The sequence below is a fragment of the Clytia hemisphaerica genome, unplaced genomic scaffold (genome assembly GCF_902728285.1).
Source record: "Clytia hemisphaerica strain Z4C2 unplaced genomic scaffold, Clytia hemisphaerica genome assembly, whole genome shotgun sequence".
Lineage (NCBI taxonomy): Eukaryota > Metazoa > Cnidaria > Hydrozoa > Leptothecata > Clytiidae > Clytia > Clytia hemisphaerica.
Genome location: NW_027104384.1, coordinates 647013 through 665098, shown reverse-complemented (window position 1 = coordinate 665098; position 18086 = coordinate 647013). Strand labels below are relative to the sequence as shown.

The following is an 18086-nucleotide window of genomic DNA, read 5'->3' as shown; positions in this document are numbered from 1 at the left end:
CCCCCCTCGGTTGAAGGATATTTCGAATTCAAATCGTTTGGTTCGGACCTTTATTTCATACATGAAACTCAATGTTTATCAAGAAACTTTTTCTTTTCGTTGATGCGTATAACAAGCGTAAAAGTCGACAAAAAAAAACAAGCGAAAAAGGGCTATGAAAAAATTTTCTTTGCGTACGTACATTTTATTTTGACCCCTCCCCCTCCCCCTGTACGCAAGCATACGCTTTTGAGAAGACTCCTCCCCCCCTTAGTGCGTAGGTACTATGTGGACGGTCCCTTAAAAAATCTTAAATCCGGCTAAATATAACACCAGAAGGCTTCTTCCAAAATCCTCCTTCTTTCGTATCCTACTCGAAAGTACTTTATAAACATATGTGGCCCGTAGAGTGTGTAATACTAGTTCCGTGTGGTATTATCATTCACCGTAGAGTGTGCAATACTAGTTCCGTGTGGTATTATCATTCACCGTAGAGTGTGCAATACTAGTTCCGTGTGGTATTATCATTCACCGTAGAGTGTGCAATACTTGTTCCGTGTGGTATTATCATTCACCGTAGAGTGTGCAATACTAGTTCCGTGTGGTATTATCATTCACCGTAGAGTGTGCAATACTAGTTCCGTGTGGTATTATCATTCACCGTAGAGTGTGCAATACTAGTTCCGTGTGGTATTATCATTCACCGTAGAGTGTGCAATACTTGTTCCGTGTGGTATTATCATTCACCGTAGAGTGTGCAATACTAGTTCCGTGTGGTATTATCATTCACCGTAGAGTGTGCAATACTAGTTCCGTGTGGTATTATCATTCACCGTAGAGTGTGCAATACTTGTTCCGTGTGGTATTATCATTCACCGTAGAGTGTGCAATACTAGTTCCGTGTGGTATTATCATTCACCGTAGAGTGTGCAATACTTGTTCCGTGTGGTATTATCATTCACCGTAGAGTGTGCAATACTAGTTCCGTGTGGTATTATCATTCACCGTAGAGTGTGCAATACTAGTTCCGTGTGGTATTATCATTCACCGTAGAGTGTGCAATACTAGTTCCGTGTGGTATTATCATTCACCGTAGAGTGTGCAATACTTGTTCCGTGTGGTATTATCATTCACCGTAGAGTGTGCAATACTAGTTCCGTGTGGTATTATCATTCACCGTAGAGTGTGCAATACTTGTTCCGTGTGGTATTATCATTCACCGTAGAGTGTGCAATACTAGTTCCGTGTGGTATTATCATTCACCGTAGAGTGTGCAATACTAGTTCCGTGTGGTATTATCATTCACCGTAGAGTGTGCAATACTTGTTCCGTGTGGTATTATCATTCACCGTAGAGTGTGCAATACTAGTTCCGTGTGGTATTATCATTCACCGTAGAGTGTGCAATACTAGTTCCGTGTGGTATTATCATTCGGCTCTTTTCTTGAGCCTCTTCTTTTGCCTTACAAGCTTTTTTTTATAAGAATGGTGTAAATCCATTTCATCATGGGTATTCTTAACTTTTTTTGGGAAAATCATCCTAAAATATTCTTACAGCATTCTTAGGTTAGAATCCTAATTCAGACTAGATTCTAACATTTAGTATATACGTCTCAAGCATAAAATGACATTTTGTGAAAAGGGTGAGCCTTACTAGAGGGTAATTGACAACTTATAATAGAAAATGCTTTATAAAAATGGCATTCTTAGCTTGAGTAGCAAAATTCCATGATGGTGATATTCTGAGCATTATTCTAAATTTTTTGGCCATTTTCATCATGGACATTCATGGTTTCGGCCCTCCCCCCAGAAATCTGAAGGGCACCTAGGCCAGGTTAGTAGTAGGGGGCTAATGTTTTGCAATTCTTTGGGGTTACCTATTCATTAAGGGTACCTAGCTGTCTTGATGGAGGCTCTGGGGACTGGTTATATTTTCCAAATGGAATATTTCAAAATATTTAAAATTATTGAATTTTTTTACCCCAGCACCATTAACATTTTTACGATGGCCGAGAAGGCTCATTATTGCTGCATGCGAGAACATGACTGTGCGCGAGAACATAACTGTGCGCGAGAAATATGCTGTGCAAGCGAGAAAAGTATAATGTGCGCGCGAGAAGTATGTTGTGCGCGAGAACATAACTGTGCGCGAGAAATATGCTGTGCAAGCGAGAAAAGTATAATGTGCGCGCGAGAAGTATGTTGTGCGCATGAGAAGTATATTATGCGCACGAGAAGTATGTTGTACGCGCACAAGTTGGAAATTGTGTGCGAGAAAAAAAATACTGTGCGCGCGAGCACAAAAATCAAAGTAGATGTTTGATTATATTAATTCCGCCCTTTCCGCCCTCCCTCCTGTAATTCGAGTCTGGAATTTATGATTCAAGTCTGTAGAAAACATGCCCTCAAAACACATGTTTTTGGACTGATTTCAGCTTAACAAGATTCTTCGGGAAAAGGTTTTCAACCAGAATGAATGATGAATATTTAGTTTGCGAATATGAATGATGAATATATAGCCAATGATGAATATTTAGTTTGCCAATCAATCATGGACCACAGCAACCAGCAGCATGACCACAAAACCGCAACAACTTTTAACATTTTGCGCGACTTTGTCTATCATTTTAGATATGATTGTTTATCTTTGTATACATTTTGAGGACCCGAATGAAATTAACAGCGACACGATCTCAGGACCGGAATATTTATTTTTGGAAGTTAAACTATATCTTCTTTGCTAATATATGTCTCCTTTGCTTTCGCACTAGACTATTCTCTCGCGCACGATAACATCTTCTCGCGCGCACAACATACATTTCGCACGCACAACATATTTCTCGCTCGCACAACATATTTCTCGCTCGCACAACATATTTCTCGCTCGCACAACATATTTCTCGCTCGCACAACATATTTCTCGCTCGCACAACATATTTCTCGCTCGCACAACATATTTCTCGCTCGCACAACATATTTCTCGCTCGCACAGCATATTTCTCGCTCGCACAACATATTTCTCGCTCGCACAACATATTTCTCGCTCGCACAACATATTTCTCGCTCGCACAACATATTTCTCGCTCGCACAACATATTTCTCGCTCGCACAGCATATTTCTCGCGTACAGTCATGTTTTCGCGCGCAGCAATATAATGTGCCTTTAGGGCCATCGTAGATTTTAGGAATGACAAAAGAACAAAAAGTGTCAATTCAAAAAAATTATCGGCTGAATAGGGGTACCTAACTCAAAGCAATTTCTCAAGGGGACCTAACTCGTTGGGGGCACCATGCTTCAACGGGGGCACCTGAAAAGTGGGCTGAAACCATGCACATTCTTATAAAGCGTATTCTTATAAAAAAAGCGTGTATTTGAAAATACTGAAAATCAGATTATCTTTATCTATTTTTTATTTTTAGTTTTAGTTTTTAAAAACATAAAGGTCCTGTATATGTATTTTTTCTTTCAAACTGTATATTAGATTTTGACATTTATTTGTAATTATTATCCTGTAAATTTGTACTATAGTAGGTAGTTGTATTATACTTTACCAGTTAACTGTGGTTCTGGATAATATATAGTTTAGAAATCAGACCTCTAAGAAAAAAATTTAAAACTGATTGGCTGAAAAAAATGTTTACAAGGCCGACGTCGTGATTTAGAAAGTGGAGATGCGAAAAATATAGTGACTTAGTCGGCGGTACCTTCAAGGCTTTATTTCTTGACAAATCAGTCTGAAATAGGGTGAAATACAGTGAATACAGTTGAGTTTCGAATCTTAAACCTCGGTAACTCGAATGTTTCCTTAAATTAAACAAGTTTTATGGTCCTTTCATTTAACAATGCCTTATAATCCAGCAGCACCAGACAATTTCAAAAACTCCTCTAAAAACTATCTCCTTGAATAATAGTCGAACGTGCGCAACGCACTGGGCTCAACTTCAGTGGCTTCAAATTATTCATAGGCCCAATTGTAAACCCCCAGATATTCACCCAATGAACAAATTTCAGCCAAATTCGACCATTTTGGAGGCCTGTAGGCTGCTCCAAAGTTTTAGCCTCGTTTTGGCAAAAAAACTCGTCCCCAGGCCCCAAAAATCAAAATTTCTGAATAATGCAAAAAGCACCCCCAGATATTCACCCAAGGAACAAGTGTGCAAAATTTCAGCCAAATCCGACCATTTTTGAAGTTTCCAGGCTGCCCCAAAGTTTTAGCCTCGTTTTAGCGAAAAACTCGTCCCCATGCCCCAAAAATCAAAATTTTCAAAAAATGAAAAAAACACCCCCAGATATTCACCCAAGGAACAAGTGTGCCAAATTTCAGCCAAATCCAAGCATTTTTGAAGTATCCAGGCTGCCCTAAAGTTTTTGTGACAGACAGACAGACAGACAGACAGACAGACAGACAGACAGACAGACAGACAGACAGACAGACAGACAGACAGACAGACAGACAGACAGACAGACAGACAGACAGACAGACAGACAGACAGACAGACAGACAGACAAAACAGACAGACAGACAGACAGACAGACAGACAGACAGTTGAGAACAAGGAAATACTGTAACATCGTGCGTATTTCCTTGTTATTTTTGTTTGAAATCCAATGAGATAATTATTGTTTGGTTTATATTTCATTTTCAATTCCTTATAAACCTTACTCCATAACACGAATGTCCTTAACTCGAACGAATTTGTGTTCTCAGTGCGTGTAAAACTCCACTTTATTGAGGATTATGCTTTATTTCAATTCTGAACTACATTTTTTATCAGGAATAATTGTATCAACATCCGGGAGGGGGGGGCAACCAGGTAAATTATTGCTCAACGCGTATGTGCCTCGCCATCGGTTAAGGATATGTTTTTAAAGATAGCAGAAATCCACTGTAAGGTTGGACTTTTGCCACTGTAAGGGTGGAAATTTCAGCAAACCCAGGGAAAATTGCAAAATCTTTTGCCAGAAAATTTTGATTTCTTTCTATCAAAGAGTTGAAAATTTGAGTAAAATGCACTTTAAGGGTACGGATTTCACCGATTTTTTGATGCACTGCAAGGGTACAGCCAGATTTTTTCGCCGCATTATATACCGTCAGTTGGTAAACCCTCTAGGTACTGCCCTCCCCGGGTATTAAAACCAACTCCACTTACTTCAATGATGAGATTAGCAATTGCTTCAATCAGCTCTCGATCTTCGATTCCGTTCCGTGAAATAGCCATATTGGAAAGAGCGGTCAATAAAAAGATGCCTTCGTTCGGTGAAATATCCAATTCTTTAACTGAAGGTACATTTTCAGGACCAGCGTATTTAATGATCGTTGCAAGGTCTGGTTTATGATCAACAGCCAAGAAAAGGACAGCCCACATTGATTTTGACTGGATGGCCTCAAAAGGCATGGTTGAAAGGAATTGGATAGCACCAGCACTAAAATATGAAAGAAAATCCCCAACCAATTCAATTAGAACACTATTCATAAGATTTCTGCAATTAACCTTCTCTCTCAACTCTTTTTTGTGATTCAAATGAAAATGTATCTCATTAACTCGAGCCTTTCTATGATTAGAAGTTCTTGGTCTTTTAAAGATCAAATCATATAGAATCAACTGTAGTCCCAATGATATAGAAAAATCAAAGGTTTTGCCCAAAATTCGGATTTCGATTTTTTTCGCAAAAATCAATCCACGCGAAATTTAATCCACTCAAGGTATTTTGCTGACCAAAAAGAAAAAAACTTTTAAGATGTTAATTTGTACCTATGTGAAGAAAGGATATGTTTGGCTGCTGTCAGAAAGAGTTGGTCGAATTGCATTTGAAGTCTTTTTAAATTGAATTGACTTTGTGTAGGATGTTGACTAGTGGGTATGGTTTCCGTGGAGTCTCCGATGATATCGATTCGATAATTTCGATACGATAACCAATGGTCGGACACGACTTGCGTCACTAGCCTGAATAAAAAAGAACAAGTGATACTTTTATGGGACCTACCTGGTTATACATTAAACACATATATAATTGATATCTACGTGAGCAAATAGCAATTTATCAAAATTCTTCGTTAATTTTGATCATTGATTGTCCCCCATGCCCATTGGATGTTATTAAGGGAGGGGATAGGAATGAAGAGACAGTTTATCTAATCTTTAAATTTGAATAAAATTGGTTAGGAACATTGATCTAAGCTTATAAATAGTAATTCTTATGGATAAAGATTTAATTTTAGAGGTAATTTTTTTTGTGGAAATGTGCTTACAGCTATCTTTTATTTACCATCCTCCATTGTGCATATCATCACTTGTATCTTTTTTGTAGTGTTAAATGGTAAATAAATACTTACTTACTTACTTACTTACTACCAATGATGATCATGCAAAAAATCAGGACAAATTTGGATGAAATTTACCCAAAAAAATTTGTTTTTCGAAAATCGGGTTAAGAACATGCGAAGGCTTCAAAACTTTTGAATGTTCTTATAAAAAAACGTGTATTTTCTTGCTCAGAAGCTCCTACCGATTCTACTGATATAACCACATCGTGACCGCATCTTTAAGTAAATATGTAAATGACAGTGCCGTAGAAACTGGGAAGGGGGCAAGGGGGGTTATACACCCCAATAATTTTTTCAAAAATGGTTATTTTGCAAAATGCAAAGATTTTCTTTTTAAATTCGTCAAAGAATGATTTTTATGTTGTTTTTTCTCGAAAGCATTTTGTTTTGAGTGCATTTTCAAGCGATCTAGAGTTCAAATTTTCAAACCCCCCCCCTCGGGTCAAACCATGGTTGGCCCTTGCGGTGTCACTAAACTTTAGCCCCCCCGCAAATATGAAAATACTTCCTACGGCACTGTTGAATGGAACATTATCATTAAAACATTTTGCTGTATTTTCCAAGGAAAATCATGTAGACAATCTTGTATTTCTGAAGAAAAATTAGACAATTCTTGTATTTGGCAAAGGAAAATTCCTAATGCAAATGAAAATCGACCAATACAATCTCTTGTATTTTCCGAAGAAAAAATTACATAAGAAAATTTTAATATGTTTCAAGAAAATAGTCTAAATCAATTTTTCGCTAGCTAAAAAATGGTAGAAGAATTATTTAAAAAAATGAGCGAATTGAAACTGCAATTTTTTCAATGTAATGGCAAGGAAAGAAGATCTTGCATTGCTAAAATCTACCACAATCAAGACAATCTTGTAAAACTATTCTTATGCTTGAAGTAGTTTAACCATCATGACTAGACATCGGGCTTAGACATTCGAGGGTAACTATGAAAGACGTTGAATAGCTTTGAAAAATTGAAAATTAGATATTTCGAAATGAAATGGAAACAGATTCAATTTCAAAACACAAAATTTTCAAATTGCCGTCTGCTTAAAAACCGCTAGCGAAAAAGCTTCATGCGAGAATGGGAGACTTCGGATTTAAGCGTATTATCTTCTACAATACTTTCACAACTCGTTGTAATAAAATAAAATTTCTAGACTTAAAACACTTTAGAACACGCGTATTTTCCCCCAAAAAATAGCAATAGCAAAGTGGGAGCAATATAAAGTGGGGGTAAAGAGAAAACAAAACAGTGTTTTGACTAATACTACAACAATGACATTTGACAATACTTTTATTTTAGGTTTGAAAATTTTGATCAGCAACAATAAGAAAGCCTAAGTTGAATTTTCTCAATTCGAGTAAAAGCCCAGAGAAAAAAGCCGTATGTCACAAAATTGATTTACGACACTTTTGATTCAAATTTTTTGATCATACTATTGACAGGCTAAACAATCTGATAAAAACAGGAGTTGAATTTGTCTGCTATTGCTCGTTAAAACTTTTTGATTTCTTTTATAAAATGTATCAAAAGAAATTTTAAGGCTCGCCCGATAAAATAATACATTTTAGTAGAACTCAAGTTTGCTCTGAACATTCAAACCACCAATATTGAAGATTTCTAGCCTTCTAATAGAAGAATTAAATAAAACTTAGCCTAACAAAACAAGTTAATGTTCCATTACGCTATCCGTTAAATTTTCTTCTTCGAGAAGATATTTTCTTGAGCCAGAAAATGGAAAGTTCTTTATAAGCACACGCGATTTCAGGCTCCATTTTTAGACAAAAAGTCGCTGAAGAATTTTCGAGGAAAGTATCAAGCAATAGAGTTCACTTTAAAGGGGACGTCTGGTCTGATTTTAGATATTGTTTTTTTAGAGTTTTTGGAAAAATTATTCCAGGGAGATTAAAATGAGCTATCTCACTTCAAGAGATTTTTTTTCAATCACTTTCTATGGCCATTTAAAAAATCCCTCTTTTTCAAAATTTATGACGTAGCTTATGTTATATGTTTTCTATGTTATTTCAAGTAAACAAGATTAACTCCTCTTTCTGTGCAGCTTGCATTTTTATAAGAAAATTTTAAGTAAGTCAGAGATGTGCAAGAACATTTAAAGTCGTTAAAACATCTTTTTCCCAACATTTTGTCAATGAAAGCTTACTCCAACATCTTCATAGAAAACTGAAATATTTATATAGTTGTGGACTGGAAAAATCATCGAAATTAGAAGTTTGAATTAAAATGTTCTTATCAAAAGTTGTTTAAACACAGTACTTTAGACTACAGACAAGATTTCTGTTCTTATAGATTACGAACAAAGGTTACGTCAAAAATCAGGTAAAAGAGAGGAAATTGTAAAACACTAAAATCTGAATATGGTCAGTCAAAAATAAAGATTTTGAGCTCGTTTTTTCTGCAAACTTTTTTTTACTAATTTAGCTATCTGGCATAGAATTATGACTGAAATGATCTACCAAAGCAGACGTCCCCTTTAAAGAAAACATTGATCGAAAAAATTTTTCGTTTGATTCAGGATTGCCAAGGTCTTCTTAAGTCCAAATATTTTCTTACATCGATGTGATATAGTCTCATATAATTTCTAACATTGAAATGAGCCAATAAGATTTCACTAAAATGCACGATATATCAGATTATGAGCATGCAAACCTCGCGAATTTTTTAATCGTAGGGTGAAATTGGTTATAATAAAATACATCTCCTGTTTTTCTTTATACCTCCATGCTAAGAAAAGAAATGCCAACCTCGATTTAGTTCTTTATTCGGGATAGAAAAACATGGGTTGCAGTACTCCTAGGTCTTGTCTCACCAGTACAGGACGGAAAAAAATATAGAGACCTCATATGATGCTACTGGGTTAAGAACTGAATCTGACTTTCTTTGAATTAAAAAGACGAGTGTATGCTCGACCAGATGATTGCCACCGCAGGGAGCCTAAAGCGACCGAGGATGGCATTCATAGGTTCACGCCTAAGGATAGTTGGACAAAATAACTCACAATTTTTCACACTTGTTTGTCACTCTTCTTATACCGGTTAAATGGTTAACCGGTTAAATGGTAACCCGGTATTAAGTTTGTCTTTTTCTTATCCCTAGAGAACTAACGAGTCTAGGAAATTCCCTTTTTTGGGAAATTCCCTTTTTTATACCACAAGTAGTTATTAAGCGCTCCGCGTAGGTTAAACAAACGTGTACCATAGTAAAACAACATACGAGAGCAGTATCCTTAGATAAACGGTTTTTACAGAAAACCAATAAGTTATGGCTCTGGCTGGGCAGCTCTGAATTTTTCAGACTTAAACGTTCTTGTCATATTAATTAAAATGGAAATCTGTACTTCTCAGTCAAGACTGTTCTTAATTTGTTTTTAGGTTTTCAGCATTGTATTTTTATAAAACTATTATTATAAAAAAGCGTGTAAGGCAAGGCACGGATGTCACTCTAAGTAGACGCCAAAACAAAATGGGCTTTACTTTTAAAACTATAACTGTAAATCAATCCATTGACTCATTTGTTAGCATTTGAAGACTGAATTTTGTCTCAGATCAGATGAGAAGTCAAAAATTACTGTACTAATACCATTCTTTTTGAAAGCAAATCAACTCTATGTGTTCGTTTTGCTGCGGTAGCACTTTAATGAAAGTTATGGCTGCTATAAAATACCAGGGGAATTAGTGAGAGGAATGTTAAAGAACCTTACTATCAACAATAGGTGCACAAGGTTGTCGGTTAAACTCCCAGTATTTCAAAAGCGTATAAATTGATGTCTCTATGCTTAGGTTGCACAAACCGTATGCTCAATTTATGATCAAGTTTTTTACTTTTGTGTAATCTCGTTCAAAATACTGAATTAAAAAATCATTTTAAAATGCAAAGTATAACACATTCTATTTATGTTGGATTACATGTTTTTTTTCTATAAGCACAACGTTTATAAGCATGTGCAGGCTCAGTTTTTAGTACCTTAAGATAGCTATTGTTCGAAAACAATAGAATGCTAAGCATAATGCAAGCCTGATATAGGGACAGACACTTGCTTATATAAAAAATATGTACAAAATCATAGTTTGCATTGCATGAGACCTTTACCGTCTAACATTGACAAAATTACAGATCTGGTCCATCCCGTGGGCTGGCTTGAGCTACAATGCTGGCAATAATATTTGGAACGAAAAGGAAATTCCCTCAAGATTAAAAAAACAAGTGATTCTTAAAGGTTTTAATGTAGGTTTAGAAAGTAGAGTTTTAACTCTGAGTTTCAGCATTGGACGTACATTATAGGCAGGAAGCCGATAAACCCCTATACCAGCCTTTCTAATTCCGACTTTTTTGCGTCAGGAAAAAATTGTGGGTTCTAAGTAGTACAAGTAGTGCAGCATTTCTACGTCGACAAAAGCCAAATTTACGTCAGCATTTCCTTTGGCAATAGCCGAATACCGACGCGAATTAGAATGGCTGCACCAAATCAAATAACCCGATGAAATAAAGTTGAAAGGCTGTGATCGTAATATTCTCCCGAACTTTAAATTTCGAAAAAAAGCGAAATAGCTAGAAAGATCTTTCTTACCTTATAATTCTACTGACGCACTTCAAGAATTGCCGATACCTCAACAAATTGTATGTGTCGAAAATTTTCGACAAGAGAGTGATCAAATTTGAGGAGAATGCAAATAAACTGATGACGTCATAACTACTAGTTCGGGAAGGACTGTAGCGAAATTTTCCTGAAAAAAAGAAAAAGCACATTGTTTAGTAGAAGCCTGTACCAAACTCTTCTATTTTCACGGAAAAGAAACGCGAAGTACGGTTTGTTACGGTTAGGTATCGTGCCAATCTCCAAGAGATTTTTTCGCAAGTGAGCATTCAATAGGACGATTTTCAGCGTTTTCAAGCACTCACTAAGAATATAATAACTGTTTTATTAATTTTTTAAGCAAAATTTTTGAACCGAATTTGATAATGACTATCAGAGTTTAAGTTTATCTTTCTTCTTTACAATGGAAGAATTCTTTTAAAATTCATAAAACTCAAGTAACCGATAGAATACAACAACAGTTATTAAACTACTTCTCCTATTCAAGGTCAAAAATCAAACAAAAGAAGAAAACTCCATCGACTTTCATTTTCGCGATTATCATACCTATTACAACTGTCCTTACCTTCATCATTCTGTTCCATATCCAGTAAATAAGCTAAGAGTTCAGTGAAAGGATATTGATCAAACACAGCAATCAAGTCACTTTCTGTCATCAAACTCCAGCTGTCCTCTAATTTCTCATCCTGAAGAAAGAAAAAACCATATAAAAGAAATTCTAGTTTTATGGTATACAAAATATCTTACGTTGAGAAAGCAGAAAATCGTCGGCTATAATTGTAGTTGTTACAACATCTGTCGCCAACTTCAAAGAAATATTGCACACAGAATGGGAAAAAGATCTCCATAAATTGTAAAATATCAAGCATGCTGATTTCATAGTGGTCGACAGACCTGGGAAATATAATTACTGTAGATAAATAAATAAATATAAAAATTCGTCTGAGAAAAATCTTATAAGCGTTTTTTCCGTCACTTTTTACCGACAAATTTCTTCACCGAAAAGAAAAATCTCAATTGATTGTAGCCTGTACCAGACTCTTCTTCACTGACTTCAAAATATAAAAACACCCGTGGCGTTGAGTCGGTACGGGCTAAATTGATTGGTACCTCTTCCTTTTCTTCATCAACGAGTGTCCATGAGATACTTCTTCCAACCATCACAGTTTTCTCTTCTTCTTTCTTCAAGATAGTCGCTTCAAATTTACGAAGAAACTCTTGTCGACTTCTAAACAATACAATGTAAACAATATTGAAGGTTAGTAGGCTGAAACTGAAAGTAAACGATTTGTTGTTTTTTTACTTTTAATTCATGATATGCACCACTGCAATGTCATCTGACATTACATCATGGACCCAATTGCTGATTGGTTAGAAGTGACGTAAAATCACGTCACTTTCAAGCAATCAGCTGTTGGGTCCGTGGAAGACATTGCAATGATGCATATCATGAATACTACAACACTCGAAAGAACATGTTTAGAACAACTTTAGGCTTGAAACTCAAAAAGTTAAGAACACCCAAAGGCTTAAAAAATTTTGTATGTTATTATATATAAAAATCGTGTTCTTACTTCACTGGTAAAGTAAGAGTTGCCAACATGACCATGAAGTGATGAACCAGTGGAGAATTCCATTTGTTGACCAGGCTGTATGTTTTGAATGAAGGGAATTGAAGGTAGTTGGAGATCTTGGCAACTGTGCTTGGTGGACAACGTAGAAGATGGTTCAATAGAAAGAATGAATCTGGAAGTGTTCCGATACGATGCAATGCAGCCACCTGAAATCAAGATAAAAAAAACGATTAAAGCAAGATTGACAATATTAGGATGTGAGGCTTGTATTGATATAAAATATATGCTGACCATGTAAAAAGCTTTGCAATATTAAATCAATAAATCAAAACAAAAAAGCTCGTGTTACCAACGTCGTCCCTGCTTTCCACATACTTTATAAATTGCGTTACTGATGGAATTCTGCCCAATTTAGCATTGCCTTTCCATTTCAAAGCTTTCAAGACAGCATTTCATTGAATTAGCTTTTGTTGAAAAGTATTTGATTGGGTGAAGTGGGATTATAAAAATGTTTGGAAAACTTTGTCTGGGAATTTCAAAAGATTCCAAAGCTATTTGGATAAAATTTGCAATTTTGGTAATATTTTTTCAATTACAATTTTTGTGCGGTTACAGCACAAAAAGTTTACCAGACACAACCTTTTTCTGCAGCTACGACAAATCTATAGCAACTTTATTTGAGAAAATTCGAAAGACCACCACACATAGTAAGATAGATCACCACAGATAGTCATGAAGTGACTGCAGACCCAAACCCTTGCAACCAGCTGGGATATGACAACCCCTAGCCTACATCAAGATTTGCATTATTTAGAATAGTCCTAATTGAAGTCCTTTTATAGGGGACCCAAGCGGTTTGCGTGAATGCTTGGATGGGCTTTTTCACTTGCACGAATGCGTGAAATTTTTTAAAAAACGGCGTGGATGCGTGAATTGGGAAACTCTGCGTGTACAGAAAATAGCGTGAATTGCAAAAAAATGTGAGAATGCGTGAATGTCCCCTTGGGGCCTCTTATAAGAAAAGGCCATGAAGTAATAATTTAGGGTAATTACCAGTGGCTAGTGAAAATATCTTAGAGAATATGATTTCATTAAGTGTTTTTATAACTTTATTACCAATAAATCAAGCCATGAGTGTAGATCATCACTGAAAGTCACTTCAAGAACACCATATCTTTTGAAATGGAACAGAATACTGATGCATTCTTGTAGTTGTAACAACACTTGAATAGCATTGTTGTCTACGTTGGATGGTAATTTTGCTGAAAAAGAAAAATCACGTAATGAACTCCTAGAGGTTTGACAATTTGATTGGCATGAGTGAATACAGATTTATGGATGTAACCCGGCCAATTTTAGGTATAATCGGGTTGTCAAATGCAGCAGGATTTTAAAATTTTTCGAATTCACTGGTGAAGAGTATGCAGTGACCTATATTTTTGTGAATTTTATTTGGGTAAGAGTTTATAAAGAAAGGGATATCGACCCTCTGATGTTGAATTTTAAAGGGGAAAATAAAAATGAAAGAAAGGAGTGATATAATAGTTAGTGATAATCTGCAATGGTGGGGGGGGGGGGTTAGCCACAAGCTTTGTTCAAATCACAGTTCTGAAATGGGAGCTCTGTAATTCTAAAAGTGTCAATGTATGAGTAATATGTCAAGTTTTTCAAACCTGAGATTGGTAATTCTTCGGTCAGATTGAAGAGTTCTGGGGATGAATGGAAGAATTTGGTTAAGTAATTGATGATTCGTAAACGTGCAACCTGGCTGTTGTACAGTTCCAAAGGCAATGTCTAAAGTTATATTAAAACGATTTATTAGTGATAGAACATGTTTATTAAAAAGCTCATACTACACTACAGGATGACTTGCATTTATTTTCATATGAGCCATCATTATAAAGATATCATTCAAATTTGAAAAATGCTACCACAGGGCCACTGTTTCTCACAGATTCGAACATTTCTAGTGAACCGTGCAAATAGCATTAGAAGTACAAAATTCTTTAATTCACTTCAGATTTAAGGATTGTCACACATAGTGCTATTTCAAAATTAAAAAGCCCCCTAAAAAACCATTCAAACCTCATGAGCAATGCCGCGTATTGTATACAATTCACTTGACATCGATTTTTTAACTTCTTCTTGGAAGAATGCTTGCTGATATTTTTGCTGCTGAGAAACTTTTACTCCGCAGCTGCATGTTCCCTGAAAAAGATTAAAAGTTATTGTTAGATTTTGTTGATTGTATTTCACTTGTGTTTGATAACTGTAAGTAGTTTTCAAAAACTTCCTAAATAGAAGTTTGTCATTCACTTAGCAGATAAATAGGTTACTAATCTTAATGCACTAATTATGAAAAAATGATGCATGTTTAATCAAACTTTTTAGATACTTCCAGATTTTCAAAACACTGCACGCATTTTCCCACCAATAAAACAATTAAAGAATGAAATAGATGTTTATTTCCTACTTCTGCTTTGTAAACATTTTGCTTGATAACCCAGGCGTCATCTTTCTTCTTTTTCAGTTCACTTTGCAACCCCTAAGGAATAAAAGGAAGGCTTTGTAATGAAATAGTTTGGATGGGACAAACAAAAAAGAGGCTAAAGAAATCAACAGACATAATATTACAGGTGTTGATGAGAGAAGTATAGAAACTTTAAAATAATTTACAACAATCAAAAAAATCAAAATACTGAGCTTACCTCAACTTTATCAAGAATTTCACCGAGACGTCTTCTTGATTTGTAATAGAACTGGATCAATTCGAAAAACTCATGTTGCTCTTTTTGAGAATTCTAAAAAAATAAGATTTCAACACTGTTATCAACCATAGTATTGTTCAGTTTGGTTGATAGTGACAGTGACTTTTTTTCATTTATTTTAAGTTGCTGGTCATTTAACCCTGTCTCTTAAATTGATGATAGTGCCATTATTAATTTTGTTTCATATGACTAATTGATGTTCGTGAGTGCTCTCAAGATTTCCCTTGAAGATCTGCATTCTGATTTTCATGTTACTAGATGCTCTTTTAGAGCTATACTGTATAATTGCTGAAAATAAAGATAAATTCTTACCTTTAAGAACTCATCAACAAAAAAGTCAATCTGCTCTAATTCTTGATTGTGATAGAAATGTTTCATTTGATACTCTGAGAATGCTTCCATTGTTTCTATAATTGGTTCCACCAAGGGTTGCTGTAAACTTTCTCTTGATGTCATTACCTGAGATCTTGGTCTAACACTCTGTGGCATTACTATATCATCTTGGACAAGTGTATTTTCAGATTTCAGTTCTATTGAAGGGGGTGGTGCAGTTGCAATGGCACCAGTAATTTGGAGTTCCACAGGTTCTAGAGAGGGTGGCGGGGCTGTGGACTCGGCATAGGGTGATATAATAGTTGATGGGTTAACTGCTTGTTCTAAGGAGTCATCTTCTTGTGTTACTTCTAAAGAAGGAAAAGGTGCAGAACCTTCCACTGATTCAGGTTCATTTTTTGTCAGGTTATCATCATTTTCTTCTGGTAGTTCAGAATGAAAATCAGTTGCAGGAAGCAAACTAGATTGTACAGCAACACTCTCTGTATTGAGAAGACCTGCTTCACCCTCTTCCGTTTCTGTTTTGTTGATTTCTTTATTTTCATTCTCTCCTTCAGAGGAGGCAATCTCCTGCTTGTCTTCTATTCTAGTAACATTCTTTGATGTATCCAAAGAAGCTACTGGTTCACTATTTGCCTTGTTTTCTGACCCATTTTCTTTGTTTTTGATTTCAACTTTTTCAGTTGTAGAAGCAATTTCTGTGTCTTGTAAAACAATGGAATTTTCTGGTTGGCTGCCACCTTAAAGAAGCAAATAAAATATAAAATTATACATTTATCCATATATAAGTTGTACGACTTAGTCCTTGTCTTTAAAAAAAATTAAAAGAATGAAATTTTTATTAGAAACAATACTAATAAATAGTAATAATTAGTGTAAATACCTTTAAAGTTGATGATTATTAAATGAGATTTGGTTGCTGAAGACAGACAGATTGTCAACACAATAAAGAAAAAAATAGAAAAAAATGTTACCTGTTTTAGGAGTAACTTTTGACTCATTTTTTTGTATATTTGTTGCTTTTTTCTTCTTTGCTTTAGGGCGCTCTCTTACACATTCAGCCATCTCAGTAACTGCTACTTATTTTACATTTTTTCACATCTAAATAACAAAATTTTTGTATAATGTATAACTGCAGCTGTTTTGAAATGAAATCTCTAATCAGCCAGAGGCACATTGACAAAATTTAACAAACAAATATAAACAAATAATAACAAACTTTATTCTATTTTTTTTGTTAAAGTGTACCCTTTTACTGTATAAAGTAATACCTTATAACTATAATAACAATAATTAATAATAAATAAAGAAACAGCTTCAGGGCTTTCTCTTTGTGAGTATATATATAGTTTATTAAAAACATTTTTTCCAAAGAGTTAAAAGTGAACAACCTCAATGCATGCACAATTTCTTAGTTGAACTCCTTCAAAAGTCATGTGAAATTTAGCAAAGATTTTCACAATTTTACAAATTTTAGCCTAAATTGGATCATAATATTTATATCATAATTTATTATCATGAATCCAAGCTAGGTCATAATCATTTATTTTTCTTTTTAGCAATACACCTGGGTCTGAATTAAAATAGGAAATGCCTCAATCATTCAGCTGACCAAAAATGACAAAAAATGACAAAATAACCTGTTAAGATTATCTTTATCTTTTTGTTAATGACTAGAAATTTTGACAAGGAAAATATATAACCTTTTCATACAGCCAAACAGAATTAACAAAGTTTTAATCAAAAAGTAATATCCAAGTTTTATAAGCTTGAATTCGATCCACACTTTTTTCTCAAAAATGACGCTTTTTCGAAATAGAATTTTTTCAAATTTTCTTCATAACTTTACAACATGTGAAGCAAATTAAAGTATCACAGCTCAAAATTTAAGTTAGTCTTTCCTCTTTCTGATGGTAAAAAGTTTAGATTTACAACATTTTTACTTTTCTCAAAACCTCACTTGAAACGTGTACACTTTTTAGTGAAACAACCAGTGCAGTATTAAAAAAGCACTTTTAAAAATGTAAGAAAAAAGGCAAAATCATTGGCAAAGAATTAAACTCAACAATAAAAAAATCTACAATCCAACTTTAAAAACAGACACAACAGTCAAAATTAAAATAGCAGAAATATTCAGGCGCCCTCCCTACCTTCGGGTAGACAGCTAGAGAAAAGGGAGCCTTCGGGTTGCTCTCGACTGCGATCGCAAGCTTGGTTCTTATAAAAAACGTGCGTTTTCTTTTCTTTCATTTGTAGGGTTGACAATGGTTTCAATTGCTTTGCTCTCCTTGAGCATCTTCTTATTCATAGTTATCATTTTCACATGTATTCGTACGCGTCATAGAAAGAAGATGGCTGAAAAAACGGCCGCAAGGTATGGCGAGGATGTGAATCTCATATCGTAACATGTCCAAATTTCAATGCATTTATTATCTTGTCCTAATGGTATAAAAATTCTACTCTTACCATTAATGAGGCTCAAAGCAGTACAAAT

General features: G+C 35.1%; 1 protein-coding gene across 1 annotated transcript in view; it reads right to left on the bottom strand.

Annotated features, from left to right (window-relative positions):
- LOC136819382 (ectopic P granules protein 5 homolog) overlaps positions 1-16695 on the bottom strand; it is a 49652-nt gene extending 32957 nt beyond the window's left edge. Inside the window, exons 1-13 of the mRNA XM_067075618.1 lie at positions 16567-16695; positions 15572-16332; positions 15200-15292; positions 14965-15036; positions 14577-14699; positions 14165-14285; positions 13608-13753; positions 12492-12697; positions 12028-12145; positions 11483-11603; positions 10891-11047; positions 5733-5924; positions 5130-5403 (exon numbers count right to left, since the gene is read on the bottom strand). Coding sequence (XP_066931719.1) covers positions 5130-5403; positions 5733-5924; positions 10891-11047; positions 11483-11603; positions 12028-12145; positions 12492-12697; positions 13608-13753; positions 14165-14285; positions 14577-14699; positions 14965-15036; positions 15200-15292; positions 15572-16332; positions 16567-16657 — 2475 coding nt within the window. The 5' untranslated portion in view covers positions 16658-16695. The remainder of the gene's footprint in view (positions 1-5129; positions 5404-5732; positions 5925-10890; positions 11048-11482; positions 11604-12027; positions 12146-12491; positions 12698-13607; positions 13754-14164; positions 14286-14576; positions 14700-14964; positions 15037-15199; positions 15293-15571; positions 16333-16566) is intronic.
- Between the last annotated feature and the right edge of the window lie 1391 nt (positions 16696-18086).